Source organism: Thalassophryne amazonica, chromosome 19, assembly GCF_902500255.1.
Source record: "Thalassophryne amazonica chromosome 19, fThaAma1.1, whole genome shotgun sequence".
Classification (NCBI taxonomy): Eukaryota; Metazoa; Chordata; class Actinopteri; order Batrachoidiformes; family Batrachoididae; genus Thalassophryne; species Thalassophryne amazonica.
This window is the reverse complement of record NC_047121.1, coordinates 11,242,121-11,257,869: the sequence shown is the minus strand read 5'-3', so window position 1 is coordinate 11,257,869 and position 15,749 is coordinate 11,242,121. Positions and strand designations below refer to the sequence as shown.

The 15,749-nt window shown below is 50.9% G+C and overlaps 1 protein-coding gene across 2 annotated transcripts in view; it reads left to right on the top strand.

The window, feature by feature from the left end:
- Nucleotides 1-15,749, top strand: part of trappc12 (trafficking protein particle complex 12) — a 105,169-nt gene that overhangs the window by 3,321 nt on the left and 86,099 nt on the right. For both annotated transcript variants that reach the window (XM_034159770.1, XM_034159771.1), the window contains exon 2: nt 8,372-9,676. In XM_034159770.1, coding sequence (XP_034015661.1) covers nt 8,372-9,676 — 1,305 coding nt within the window. The remainder of the gene's footprint in view (nt 1-8,371; nt 9,677-15,749) is intronic.

Genomic DNA, 15,749 nt, shown 5'->3' with positions numbered 1-15,749 from the left:
CAACATGCCACAGGCCACAATTGACAACCTGATCAACTCTATGCAAAGGAGATGTGTTGCACTGCATGAGGCAAATGGTGGTCACACCAGATACTGACTGGTATCCCCCCCAATAAAACAAAACTGCACCTTTCAGAGTGGCCTTTTATTGTGGACAGTCTAAGGCACACCTGTGCACTAATCATGGTGTCTAATCAGCATCTTGATATGGCACACCTGTGAGGTGGGATGGATTATCTCAGCAAAGGAGAAGTGCTCACTATCACAGATTTAGACTGGTTTGTGAACAATATTTGAGGGAAATGGTGATATTGTGTATGTGGAAAAAGTTTTAGATCTTTGAGTTCATCTCATACAAAATGGGAGCAAAACCAAAAGTGTTGCGTTTATATTTTTGTTGAGTGTAAGAGTGTCAGGAAGGTGGCTCTCGAGGACCGAACTTGGCCAACCCTGCACTAGACCATCAACTCCCCTAGATGAAGTCAACTAAACTACAAGAGAACGTTGACTGGGAAGCGAGAGACTCGGCAGAGAAAGACATAGTGCCTTGTAGCCAGGGTTAAGTCTGAGGTTAGTGAGGTGGGGATATTATGTCATCGTTTCATTAAAGTTGCGTATTGTTTGTACATACGAAAACACGGAGCAGTGTTTTGAGATTTATCTATTCTGGCACCCATTTTTAAAAAGTAGAGTTTTCAGACTCTGAAAACACCAGTTCCGTGTGGACGGGTCAACACACTGCTACACGTGCATCTGTGCTCAGTCTTTACACATCATTTGTCTTTCATAATGACTTTTATTCCACACGCCATGTTATCATTTTGTGTATGTAAATTTACGGGTTATTTTGGACTTTTGTGAGTGTGCCCGCATACGTGCATTTTTATTTTTTCCTGGTTCATCTAGCAGATCTGAAGGTCCCCCAAAAGCACCTCCTTCGCATCTCATGCTGTCTGCAGTGGCTGTGAGCATCGGAGCAGAGGGAGAGTACGGCTCATTTTATATCATGTCACATATAATCCATCAGTCAAATGCCAAGGACTTATTTAGTTGTTATACATACCAGCCGTCCGTTACTGGAGTACATACTAGAAGTAAACGAGCGCGTAGTAGTCACAGCATTTAGCAAAATGGAATACACACCACAAAATAAACACAAAGTATAATATGAAATGATAGATGTTTTTCCATTGTTATACAATATGTATATTGAACAGCCCTAGTGAATAATCAGGTACTTTACAGATTGTGATTACTATAGTACACTGAAAAAAGTGAAACACAGTGCACTTCATTCAAAGTACTTATTTACATTGGTCTAATGGAAAATTGTGGTTTCCAGTTTAAATATGCTGGAATCACTTTACAAAATCCTGAATATACATTGTGAGAAATTAAAAAAATTAGCTGTAACAAATTACATCAATTTTTTTAAGTTGATCCAAAGTAGCATTTTTTTCAGCGTATAATATGCAAGTATTCATATTTCCCCCCCCGAATTTACTTTTTTTGGGGGGGGGGTGGCAAGCAGCAGCTCCTCTGTTGTGTGGGCCGCTGAAGAGGAGGTACTGCTGGCCCACCAGCACCAGAGGGCGCCCTGCTTGAAGTGCGGGCTTCAAGCACGAGAGGGCGTCGGAGCAACAGAGAGTGACAGCTGTCACTCGTCAACAGCACCAGCTGTCACTCATTCTACCATCACCATAAAAGCCGGACTGCAGCTCCACCTCCCCGGCGAAAAATCAGCTACCACTCAGGTAACCTTCTCTGCTGTAACTTATCAAGACTAAATATTGTTCTGTGTGCAGCCGTTCATCCTGTGGATACAGTCTGTAGCTGGATTGGCAGATTGTGTGAGTTGCGACGTCTTCGCCTCTCACTCCATCCAGGGAAGTGACTGACAGGAGCTGCACGGGTGATTCTGTTTCTGGAGGTGGAGGTTCTCCCTCCCGGAGGAACTGAGTACGGAGAGATTACTGGGTGTGTATCCACACACCCACCATTAACTTTCTGTTTCTGCCAGCAGTACCAGGTCTGACAGCTGGAGACCGTGGCCACCTGGGACCCAGGACTTGGCGGCTCCGGTGTTCTTCAGATCCGTTGGCGGTGGAAGCCGTGTGGAATCCGGCTCTTCTCTGGACAGACGTCTTCTCGAGCCTGCCCACACGTCACCTTGTGTATGATTGACTGTACTCCTAAACTTGTCTGTATTCCGTTGTGCATTTCACAACATTAAATTGTTACTTTTTGGCTTAATCCTTTGTCCGTTCATTACCGCCCCCTGTTGTGGGTCCGTGTCACTACACTTTCACAACAGGATTTCTCAGCCAGCGTCATGGATCCCGAGGGGCGTCAACCATCGCTTGAACAGCCAATGGAAGAGCGAGGTGCACAGGCGCCAGCAGGAGGCGTGTTAGGTGAGCTGCAGCACATCATAACCACTTTCACCGCTCGGTTGGACATGGTAACCGAGCAGAACGTTATTCTCAATCGGAGGATGGAGGCTGTCACCGCCCAGGTGGAAGCGCGCGCACAGGGTCCCGCTGCAGCACCTCCTCCTGCTGACCGAATGCCAGACACAGACATTCCAGTGGTCGTTCAATGAACCCCCCCTCCTTCCCCTGAAGTATACACTAGCCCTCCGGAGCCGTACGGAGGTTGTGTCGAGACATGCGCAGACTTCTTAATGCAGTGTTCGATTGTCCTTTCACAGCGTCCCGTCATGTACGCGTCAGACGCTAGCCGGGTGGCTTACGTTATAAATCTGCTTCGAGGAGAGGCACGCGCCTGGGCTACGGCGCTCTTGGAGCAGAATTCACGGCTCGTAACGACATCTCCTGGGTTTGTGAGGGAGTTCAGACAGGTGTTCGACCACCCTCATAGAGGCGAGACCGCTTCAAGCGTGCTGCTGTTGATAAGACAGGGGTGCCGGAGCGCAGCTAAGTATGCAGTCGACTTCCGCATTGCGGCAGCGCGAGCCGGCTGGAATGCTGTTGCGTTCCGCGCCGCCTTCGTAAACGGACTGTCTCTGGTCCTTAAGGAGCACCTGGTGGCGAAGGACGAGCCGCAGGATTTAGACGGGCTTATTGCCCTGATAATACAGTTAGACAACCGAACAGAACACCGACGGGAGCGAGACGAAGGGCGTGGTCAGGCACAAGCCATCCCTCTTCCTCACGGGTCCGAAAGGGAGCCGTCCTCCCCACGCTCCACAGCCAGGGTACTCCACGTGACAACAAGCTCCCCCTGCTGCCGTTGTTAGGGAAACGAGCAGGGCCAAAATGAGATCAGATCAGAGACAAAGGAGGCTGGTCCGTGGGGAGTGTTTTCTCTGCAGCTCAACCGAGCACACGCAGAAAAACTGCCCCAAACGGTCAAAACAGCAGCACTCGTCCTTAGAGACTGGGCTAAGGGTGGGTCATAATACTCACGTGGGGAAACCCCGACGATCTGCACGCATCCCAGTTACGATTTTGAGTGGGGATCTAACCCTTCACGCCCCAGCACTGGTGGACACGGGGTTGGAGGGGAATCTGCTGGATAGCAGATGGGCAAAGGAGGTTGGGCTCCCTCTAGTGGTGTTACCGTCACCATTGTCAGTACGGGCACTAGATGGCACCCTTCTTCCACTAATCACACATCAGACACAGCCAGTGACATTGGTTGTGTCTGGAAATCACAGGGAGGAGATTGTGTTTTATGTAACACCTTCTACCTCCCGAGTGATTTTGGGTTTTCCATGGGTGTTAAAACACAATCCCCGGATTGATTGGCCGTCTGGGGTTGTGATGCAGGGGAGCGAAACCTGCCACCGGGAGTGTTTAGGATCCTCGGTTCCACCCGGTGTGACAGCTAAGGAGGAGGTTTTAGTGCCCCCCAATCTGGCGGCGGTGCCAGCCGAGTACCATGACCTTGCTGACGTCTTCAGCAAAGATCTGGCACTCACGCTGCCCCCGCACAGTCCGTATGATTGTGCCATTGATTTGATACCGGGCGCTGAGTACCCGTCCAGCAGGCTGTACAACCTGTCACGTCCGGAACGCGAATCAATGGAGACCTACATCCGGGACTCGTAAGCTGCCGGGTTGATCAGGAACTCCACCTCCCCGATGGGTGCTGGTTTCTTTTTTGTTGGCAAAAAAGACGGCGGACTCCGTCCATGCATTGACTACAGAGGACTGAACGAGATCACAGTTCGCAACCAATACCCGTTACCTCTGTTGGATTCAGTGTTCACTCCCTTGCATGGAGCCCAAATTTTCACTAAACTTGATCTTAGGAATGCTTATCACCTGGTTCGGATCCGCGAGGGAGACGAGTGGAAGACAGCATTTAACACCCCGGTAGGTCACTTTGAGTACCTGGTCATGCCGTTCGGCCTCACCAATGCGCCCGCGACGTTCCAAGCGTTGGTTAATGATGTCTTTCGGGACTTCCTGCATCGGTTTGTCTTCGTATATCTGGACGATATACTCATCTTTTTTCCGGATCCTGAGACCCATGTCAAGCATGTACGTCAGGTCCTGCAGCGGTTGTTGGAGAACCGGCTGTTCGTGAAGGGCGAGAAGTGCGAGTTCCACCACACTTCTTTGTTCTTCCTGGGGTTCATAATCTCCTCCAACTCCGTCGCCCCTGATCCGGCCAAGGTTGCGGCGGTGAGAGATTGGCCCCAACCAACAAGCCGTAGGAAACTGCAACAGTTCCTCGGCTTTGCAAGTTTCTACAGGAGGTTCATTAAGGGCTACAGTCAGGTAGTTAGCCCCCTGACAGCCCTGACCTCCACTAAAGTTCCCTTCACCTGGTCGGATCGGTGCAAAGCCGCGTGTAGGGAGTTGAAACGTCGGTTCTCGACTGCACCAGTCCTGGTGCAGCCTGATCCAAATTGCCAGTTCATAGTTGAAGTGGATGCCTCTGACTCAGGGATAGGAGCCGTGCTGTTCCAGAGCAGGGAGTCCGATAAGGTTCTCCATCCTTGTGCATACTTTTCCCGCAGGTTGACCCTGGCTGAAAGGAACTATGACTTCGGCAATCGGGAACTTCTGGCGGTGAAAGAAGCTCTGGAGGAGTGGAGACACCTGTTGGAGGGAGTGACGGTACCATTCACGGTTTTCACGGACCATCGGAACCTGGAGTACATCTGGACCGCCAAGCATCTGAACCCCACGCAAGCCCGCTGGTCACTGTTCTTCGGGCGTTTTGACTTCCAGATCACATACCGCCCCGGGACTAAGACTCAACGATCTGACGCCCTGTCCCGAGTGCACGAAGAGGAACCTAAGGCGGAGTTGTCAGACCCAATGGAAACCATCATCTCTGAGTCCACTGTCATGGCCACCCTCACCTGGGACGTGGAGAAGACCGTCTGGGAGGCCCTGGCATGGAACCCGGACCCGGGGACCGGCCCGAAGGACAGAGTGTACGTCCCACCAGAGGCCAGAGCTGCGGTTTTGGACTTCTGTCATGGTTGCAAGCTCTCCTGCCACCCGGGGGGTGCGAAGAATCGTGGCAGTGGTCCGGCAGCGCTTCTTGTGGGCGTCTATGGAAGCCGACGTCCGGGACTACGTCCAGGCCTGTACCACCTGCGCCAGGGGCAAGACGGACCATCATAAGACCCAAGGTCTCCTCCAGTCTTTACCGGTGCCTCATCGCCCCTGGTCCCACATCAGCCTAGACTTCATCACGGGCCTCCCGCCGTCCCAGGGCATGACCACCATCCTCACGATAGTGGACCGGTTCTCCAAGGCGGCCCACTTCGTGGCCCTCCCGAAGCTCCCGACGGCCCAGGAGACTGCAGACCTCCTGGTCCACCACGTCGTGCGTCTGCATGGGATCCCGAACGACATTGTCTCTGATCGTGGTCCTCAGTTCTCCTCTCAGTTCTGGAGGAGTTTCTGCAGGTAACTGGGGGTCACCGTGAGTCTCTCGTCCGGGTACCATCCTCAGACGAACGGACAGGCAGAGCGGGCGAAACCAGGACTTGGAGCAGGCCCTCCGCTGCATGACGTCCGCGCAATCGACGGTCTGGAGCCACTTCTGGCCTGGATCGAGTACGCCCACAATAGCCAAGTCTCGTCTGCCACCGGCCTCTCCCCGTTTGAGGTGTGTTTGGGGTACCAGCCCCCATTGTTCCCGCTCGTGGAGGGAGAGGTCGGGGTGCCCTCGGTCCATGCCCACCCCAGAAGGTGCCGTCGGGTGTGGCATATCGCCCGTTCTGCCCTACTCAAAGCCCGGACGAGGGCCAAGGCCCATGCAGACCGCCAGCGTTCCCCGGCCCCTGCATACCAGCCCGGGCTGGAGATTTGGCTGTCGACCAAGGACATCCCCCCTTCAGGTTGAGTCCCAAAAACTCAAGGACAGGTTTATTGGACCATTTCCTATCCTGAAAGTCCTCAGTCCGGCCGCAGTGAAGCTGGCAGCTTCAGCTTCACTGCGGATTCATCCTGTTTTCCATGTGTCACGCCTCAAGCCCTACCACACTTCACCACTCTGCACCCCCGGACCTGCGCCGCCTCCTGCCCGGATCATCAATGGGGAGCCGGCATGGACCGTGCATCGGCTCCTGGACGTCCGTCGGAAGGGTCGGGGGTTCCAGTACCTGGTGGACTGGGAGGGGTACGGACCTGAGGAACGCTCCTGGGTGAAGAGGAGCTTCATCCTGGACCCGGGCCTCCTGGCCGATTTCTACACCTGACACCCTGACAAGCCTGGTTGAGGGGTGGGTCCTGTTGTGTGGGCCGCTGAAGAGGAGGTACTGCTGGCCCACCAGCACCAGAGGGCGCCCTGCTTGAAGTGCGGGCTTCAAGCACGAGAGGGCGTCGGAGCAGCAGAGAGTGACAGCTGTCACTCGTCAACAGCACCAGCTGTCACTCATTCTACCATCACCATAAAAGCCAGACTGCAACTCCACCTGCCCGCCGAGAAATCAGCTACCACTCAGGTAACCTTCTCTGCTGTAACTTATCAAGACTAAATATTGTTCTGTGTGCAGCCGTTCATCCTGTGGATACAGTCTGTAGTTGGATTGGCGGATTGTGTGAGTTGTGACGTCTTCGCCTCTCACTCCTTCCAGGGAAGTGACTGACAGGAGCTGCACGGGTGATTCTGTTTCTGTAGGTGGAGGTTCTCCCTCCCGGAGGAACTGAGTACAGAGAGATTACTGGGTGTGTATCCACACACCCACCATTAACTGTTTGTTTCTGCCAGCAGTACCAGGTCTGACAGCTGGAGACCGTGGCCACCTGGGACCCAGGACTTGGCGGCTCCGGTGTTCTTCAGATCCGTTGGTGGTGGAAGCCGTGTGGAATCCGGCTCTTCTCTGGACAGACGTCTTCTATCCTCGAGCCTGCCCACACGTCACCTTGTGTATGATTGACTGTACTCCTCAACTGCAATTGTCTGTATTCCGTTGTGCAATTCACAACATTAAATTGTTACTTTTTGGCTTAGTCCATTGTCTGTTCATTACCGCCCCCTGTTGTGGGTCTGTGTCACTACAGTTTCACAACATCCTCCTCATTTAAAGCAACAAGCTCAAAAATGGATTGATTTGCAGTGTGCTGAATGTGGGCTATAGGGCCTGGCTTTAATGCTTGTGCGATTGGGTGAGACTAGTAACAATTGTGATTGGACAAGTAAAGTTATCTATGCACTTTTCCGATGGATGGGATGTAACCGATCACAAAATGTCTGGTTTGGAATGGATCAAGGTTTGTATGCCACATATTGTATCATTTTCAGTTGGAGGGTGAGCAAATGCCATTTTGCATTTCACTTTAAAAAGAACTTAAAGAGCAGTGAAAACAAGGGACTTTTGTCTGTGGTTCTGAATGAAAACAAATGATATGTGGTAGGGAGAATCAGCTGGTCAAGCTGAGTGGCTATGATTTATCTGATTTAACCCAGTCTAGCTCCTTCATAAATTACTCTAGTGAAGTCCTATGGACCATATGCAGTTCTGTCATAATTACGACAAACATTTTAGTTTCATCCCACTTGTTTGTCTTACTGTAGGTAACAATATCAAGATGGTCCTGATGTCAAAGACTGGTGGAGTCCATGGAATTGTAACCAGTTCCATATATTACACAGGTGAAACTATTCAAGCACATCTTTTGATGTCAGTTTGACATCAGTGTACAAAGTAATGGTTTCCTTCAGCTTGTCCAGCGATGCACAGACTGTAATGCCACACCGTGAGCTGGTCAAAGAAAGAATCATCTCGGTGTAAATTGAGCTTTTTTTTTTTCCTTTTGCTTAAACTAAACTAAACATAAACTGCTTTTAAGTCATCTGGTGAGCTACTTTTTTAATGAGTATTTTATAACCGTAATGTTGCTTCAATGCTCATAGTTCCTTGTTGTTGTCTTCTGTTAAGAGTACTGAGATGGATAGTGGGGATTCTCCTGTCCAACGGCCAGTCACCTTGGACATTGCAGTGGAGGGTGTAACCAAGGATGCCTCTGCTCCAGGCTCTCCAGAGGCATCCTGCAGCCAGACCCCCACCAAAGGTAACATCCTCACCCAGGAAGACACCATTGATCTGTCTGGGGAGTTTGCCACCTCCCTGGAGGACAGCAGCCTCACACCCTCAGAGAACCTGATGGACAAGCTCAATGACCAGTTGATGGAGAGCGTCATGATTTCTGACTCACCCAATAACAGCGAGGAAGATGATGTGGTTGCCATTGATTCCTTTCTGGAGGCGGGAGATGAGGTTGAAAATGTAGGTGGGACCTCTTGTGGCAAAGATGAACAAATTGAAGTTGTACAAAATACAACTGAGATCAAAGTTTCAGTGGAAGAACATGAGAGAGAAGGCACTGAACAGAAAGAGGACACAGGCGAGGAGACAGATGCACAAAACCAAACCACTCTTTCAGATTCGCCTAAACTAGAAATGACTGTTCCATCTGATGTTAAAAGGGATGAAGAGCTTGGACTACAAATGGGCAAAGAGGGTAGCCCAAAAGAGGATTCAGTGCCAGTTTGCACCATCTTCAGTCAGGGCACCCAGCCAACCTCTCTGTTGCCTGACGGCTTCCAGCCTACCCTTATTAAGTCCCCCAGTTTTACTACGGCGAGTGGTGTGGGAGGAGGTGAGGGAGTAACCCCCAGTAAGCAAACTGCCCCCCTTATGTGCCAGCCCAGCCCCAGTCTTAGCAAGTTCTTCACCGACAATGGACAGGCAAATCCAGCCTCTGACTTTTTTGATTCCTTTACCACACCCTCCTCCTTCATCTCTGTCTCTAACCCCAATGCTGACATCTCACCTAGTCCCAGCGGAGCACCAGTCAACTCTACTCCTGAGCGTCAGCTCTCTTCCACATCCTCCTCTCTCTCCACACCTGCGGAGTCCAGCGGCCCAACGTCTATCTCAGTTTTTAGCCCTCCTGTCACTGACTCCAGTACTAATTTTCAACTTCCTCCTTCAGCCCACATGGTACCAGCTCCAGCCAGTCAGCCACAGCCATTTAGCCAGCTCCAGGCTGTTTTTCCAGGCAGTGATGACCCCTTTGCAACAGCGCTGAGCCTGAGTGAGGTCGATAGGCGCCACGATGCTTGGTTGCCATCTGAGGAGACCAGAAAGATGTTGATCTCTGTGGCCACGCAGCAGTACAGCCCAATCTACGTAGAGACAAGTCGACTCACCATGCCTGGTCTCAAGTTTGACAATCTGCAGGTAGGATAAACATTTTGCTAGTAAAATGTTAATTATATAGTACATGCAAAATCTCAACCACCCCAGAAAATGAATGGACCCTGAGAGGTGGTATTATTGTTCCTTTGTGGCTGCATGCGGTTAATAAACATAAATACAGGTTCTTACGCCTAGTCCACATGTACATGCACACGTTTATATTGGTATCATGATTTTTTTTTTCTTTTTCAAAAATCCATACCTGTTGGCCTCTTCTGTACATACACTCAACTGCAGCCAGCCACCCATGGAAAGGCAGAAGAAGGTTCTGCTGCCATATGTCCATGTTTACTTGTGTTTTACATCTTGTGAAACAATCACAAGATAATGTTTTGTTTGTCTGATTAACAGTTCTGTTTATGTGAAGACTGCCACATCACCTGACTGCCGCGCTCTGTGTCTCATCAGTTGCTCTGACTGAAACATTCTCTCGGCAGCTCCACCACAATGATGAAACTAAAGGTCCTATCACACTTTGACGATTTAGCCAGCATATGCCGACCGTATTAAAAATGCTAACATACATGGGCGAATGTCTAATAAATTATGCAGCTGTCACACCATGGCAATTTAGCCAGCGTATACTGATAGCCCTGTTTCCACCTAGCATTTCAGGCCGATACTGCACGGTATGATACATGTCAGAACAGTTAAGTCTAGCTAGGTTTGCGTTTCTACCACCACAACCCTTTTGTGTGGGAGGTGGAACACATACATATTGATGAGCACGTCATCGAGCAGGCATACGCTGTGACGCGGCCTCTCCCCTCTACACGGAGGCCATCAGAGTAATTTAACATTATTTTATTTTATTTTATTTTTGTCTTGGTGGATCATGGAATTTATTTTCATTGCATGCAGACTGCTGAAGAATCAACTGATGCCTGTGGTAAATGCTGACATGAATGAATGAGGCGCTGTGACTCTTTCAACTTTTAAATTTAATTTAACCTTTATTTAACCAGGTTAGTTCCATTTAATTTAATTAGCTTATAATGTGCCAAATCACAGCAAAAGCCATCTCAAGGCGCCTTACATAAAACAAGTCAACATAAAATTGAATAAATAATTAAAAATGGAAAAAAAAAATTGAAATACATAAATAAAAACAGAAGTAAAAGAATAAAACAAATAAAAATTAAAACTATTCATAAGAAAGAGAATAAAAATAGGTTTTGAGTCTTGACTTAAAAATGTCCACAGACTCAGACTGCCTCACGGTCGCAGGAAGACTGTTCCACAGGGTGGGTGCACGATACAAAAAGGCTCTTTGACCTGCTGACTTCTTCTTCACCCTGGGAACACAGAGAAGTCGGCACATAGAGTACCACCAGATCAGCCAGATAAGATGGCGCCAGTCCATGAACAACCTTATAAGTCAATAACAAAACTGTAAAATCTGCTCTCACAGAGACGGAGCCAGTGCAAAGATGCCAAAATGGGTGTGATATGTTCAGACCTTCTGCTACGTGTCAGAAGTCTGGCGGCAGCATTCTGAACCAGCTGAAGACCCCTAATGCTGGACTGTGGTAACCCTGAAAATAGAACATTACAATAATCTAGTCTAGAAGAAACAAAAGCGTGAATCAGGGTCTCAGCATCAGCCATGGACAGGATGGGGCGGATCCTCGCTATATTTCACAGATGGAAAAACGCAGTCCTAGTAACATCCCTGATGTGGAGGTTGAAAGACAACGTGGGATCAAAAATTACCCAAGGTTCCTCATTTTGTCCGTATGATGTATGACACACGAACTCAGGCTGAGCGCCAGCTGGTCAAACTGATGCCGATGTCTCGCTGGACCAAGAACCATCATTTCAGTCTTATCAAAGTTTAAAAGTAGGAAGTTACTAGACATCCAACTTCTCATGATAGAAGACAGTCCTCCAGGGATTTTATGGGAGTGAGATTTCCCGCAGTTATCGGCATGTACAACTGAGTATCATCAGCATAACAATGAAAGGCAATCCCAAAATTCGCAGTATACGCAAAAGGGGTGCCACATACAGGGAGAAAAGCAAGGGGCCTAAAACAGATCCCTCTGGAACCCCAAATCTTATGTCAGCAAGGTCAGAGGTAGTGCCATTATACAAGACACATTGAGAACGACTGGACAGATATGACGTCAACCAGGCAAGGGCACTTCCAGTAATCCAAAAAAAATTCTCCAACCTATTGAGCAAAATATGATGATCCATGGTATCAAACGCAGCACTGAGATCTAACAACACCAAAACTGTAGTGGTGTCTGAGTCCATTGCTCGCAGAAGATGATTCACTACTTTAGTGAGCGCTGTCTCTGTGATATTTCCTAAAAGCAGACTGCAGCGGCTCAAAAAGATCATTCTCAGTAAGGTGGTCTACGAGCTGCAGTGAAACCACCTTTTCTAAAATTTTGGAACAGAATGATAGATTTGATATCGGCCTGTAATTTTTCAATACACTAGCGTCAAGATTAGATCTCTTAAGTAATGGCTTAATCACTGCTGATTTAAAACATTTCAGAACAGATCTAGAGGTTAATGACAGATTAATAATTTCCAGCACAGTCGGCCCAAGAGTGAGCCACAGGTCCTTAAACAATTTTGTTGGTATGGAATCAAACAGGTTGTGCTTTTTGTAGGCGCCACAAGTTTCGTCAGCATGCCCAATGAAATACTATTAAATTCTGTCAATCTAGGTAACACCTCAATGGTAGCACCCACCTACATAGCAGGTTTTAATGGCTGGGCCGAGGCATGCTGAGAGATATGCTCAGCCTAATATCTTATGTTTTCTTCTCAAAATAATCCAAGAAATCCTGTGCTGAAAAGGGAGAACGACTAACAGGTGGCTGCCTGTGAATATGACCGTGTCAAACAAAAACTTTGAGTTATGTTTGTTTTTACTGATCAAATCAGAGTAATAGGTCCGCTTCGTGGCCAGTAGTGCATGCTTATAATCTAAAATAGCATCCTGCCACACAAGGCGGAACACCCCTAATTTGGAACAACGCCATTTCCGTTCCAAACCTCTAGCCTTCTGCCTAAGGTCATTAAGAGCAACATCTTGTTGGGAAAGTGTAGGAACACGGACCCACAACAGGGGGCGCAAATGAACGGACAATGGAGAAAGTCAAATCACAAAGTTTTACTGTTGTGAACTCACACAACAAACACAACAGATTACAAATACAGCAGTAACCGAATTCCAAAGGTGTTGTGTGGGCAGGCTCGACGATAGGAGACGTCTGTCCGAGTCGAACCGGAACCACCCGATTTCCTCTGCCACCGAACCCCGGGAATACTGGAGCCGCCAAGTCCCGAACCCCAGGTGGCCACTGCCTCCGCTCGTCGGATCCGGTACTGCTGGCAAGGAACAGAAACAGTCAGGTGTGGGTGCGGCTGCACCCAGCAACACACAGGGTGGAAACACCACCTCTACCTCTTCTCAAAAACAACACTGAAGGATTGGAAGGTGAGTACTTATCTAGTCACGTCCAACACTGTCTTCAGCTGACCTTAAGCACAAGCAAAAAGTGTTAACTCTTAGAATAGAGTAACTGGCTGAGTTCGTTACCTCCTTGGTAGAGCGATATCTCGGCAATGAGGTAGAGATGCCGTCCTGCTGATATACCTCCCTGTTGATGGATATCAGCTGTCTCGTCTCAGGTGATGGGTGACAGCTGTCACCCTGGCTGCTCCTGTGAGGCGGCAGCGCCCTCTGGTGCCTGGAGCCCGCACTCCAGACAGGGCGCCCTCTGGTGGTGGTGGGCCAGCAGTACCTCCTCTTCAGCGGCCCACACAACAGGACCCCCCCTCAACGGGCGCCTCCTGGCGCACGACCAGGCTTGTCCAGGTGGCGACGGTAGAATTTGGCCAGGAGGGCCGGGTCCAGGATGAAGCTCCTCTTCACCCAGGAGCGCTCTTCGGGGCCGTACCCTTCCCAGTCCACCAGATACTGCAAACCCCGGCCCATCCGTCGGACGTCCAGGAGCCGGCATACAGTCCAAGCCGGCTCGCCGTCAATGATCCGGGCAGGAGGTGGTGCCGGAGCCGGAGTGCAGAGGGGTGAGGTGTGATGAGGTTTGATTTGGGAAACATGGAACACTGGATGAATCCGCAGTGAGGCCGGAAGCTGAAGCCTCACTGCGGCGGGATTGATGACCTTGAGAATTTTAAACGGACCAATGTATCGTTCCTGTAGTTTTGGGGAGTCCACTTGTAGGGGAATGTCCTTGGTGGACAACCACACTTCCTGCCCAGGACGATACGTAGGAGCCGGGGTCCGCCGCCGGTCTGCATGGTTCTTCGCCCTCGTCCGGGCCTTCAACAAAGCAGAACGGGCGGCACGCCACACCCGACGGCACTTCCGTAGGTGGGCCTGGACCGAGGGCACACCGACCTCTCCCTCGACCACCGGGAATAACGGGGGCTGATACCCCAAACACACCTCAAAAGGGGAGAGGCCGGTGGCTGATGATACTTGACTGTTGTGGGCGTACTCGATCCAGGCCAGGTGGGTACTCCAGGCCGTCGGGTGCGCGGCTGTCACACAACGTAGGGTCTGCTCCATCTCTTGGTTGGCCCGTTCTGCTTGCCCGTTGGTCTGGGGGTGATACCCGGACGAGAGACTGACCGTGGCCCCCAGTTCCCGGCAGAAGCTCCTCCAGACGTGCGAGGAGAACTGGGGACCGCGATCGGAGACGATGTCTGATGGTATCCCTTGCAGACGGACGACGTGGTGGACCAGGAGGTCCGCTGTCTCCTGGGCCGTTGGTAGCTTCGGGAGGGCCACGAAGTGGGCCGCCTTGGAGAATCGGTCCACTATCGTGAGGACGACGGTGTTTCCCTGGGACGGCGGGAGGCCCGTGACAAAATCCAGGCCGATGTGAGACCAGGGGCGATGAGGCACAGGCAGCGGCTGTAGCAATCCCGATGTCTTGCAGTGGTCGGCCTTGCCCCTGGCGCAGGTGGTACAGGCCTGGATGTAACCCCGGACGTCGGCCTCCAGGGAAGCCCACCAGAAGCGCTGCCGGACGACTGCCACGGTTCTTCGCACCCCAGGATGACAGGAGAGCTTAGAACCGTGACAGAAGTCCAGAACTGCAGCCCTGGCTTCTGGTGGGACGTAGAGTTTGTTCTTCGGTCCGGTTCCGGGGTCTGGGTCTCGTGTCAGGGCCTCCCGGACGGTCTTCTCCACGTCCCAGGTGAGGGCGGCCACGATAGCGGACTCCGGGATGATGGGATCCGGGGGATCCGACGACTCCGTTTTGACCTCATCTTCATGTACCCGGGACAAGGCATCCGATCTCTGGTTCTTGGTCCCGGGACGGTAGGTGATCCGGAAGTCAAAACGGCCGAAGAACAGTGACCAGCGGGCTTGCCTGGGATTCAGCCGCTTGGCGGTCCTGATATACTCCAGGTTCCGGTGGTCAGTGAAAACCGTGAATGGCACGGACGTTCCCTCCAACAGATGTCTCCACTCCTCAAGGGCCTCTTTCACCGCAAGGAGCTCTCGATTGCCGACGTCATAGTTCCGTTCGGCTGGGGTCAACCTGCGGGAAAAATAGGCACACGGGTGAAGGACCTTATCGGTCTTCCCGCTCTGGGACAGCACGGCTCCTATCCCTGAGTCCGAGGCGTCCACTTCAACCACTAACTGGCGACTAGGATCGGGCTGCACCAGAACAGGTGCAGACGAGAAGCGCCGTTTCAACTCCTTGAACGCGGCTTCGCAACGATCCGACCAGGTGAAGGGGACTTTTGGTGAGGTCAGGGCTGTCAGGGGGCTAACTACCTGACTGTAGCCCTTAATGAACCTCCTGTAGAAATTAGCAAAGCCTAGGAACTGTTGCAACTTCCTACGGCTTGTGGGTTGGGGCCAGTCTCTCACCGCCGCAACCTTGGCCGGATCAGGAGCGACGGAGTTGGAGGAGATGATGAACCCCAAGAAGGACAAAGACGTGCGGTGGAACTCACACTTCTCACCCTTCACAAACAGCCGGTTCTCCAACAACCGCTGCAGTACCTGACGTACATGCTGGACATGAGTCTCAGGGTCCGGAGAAAAGAT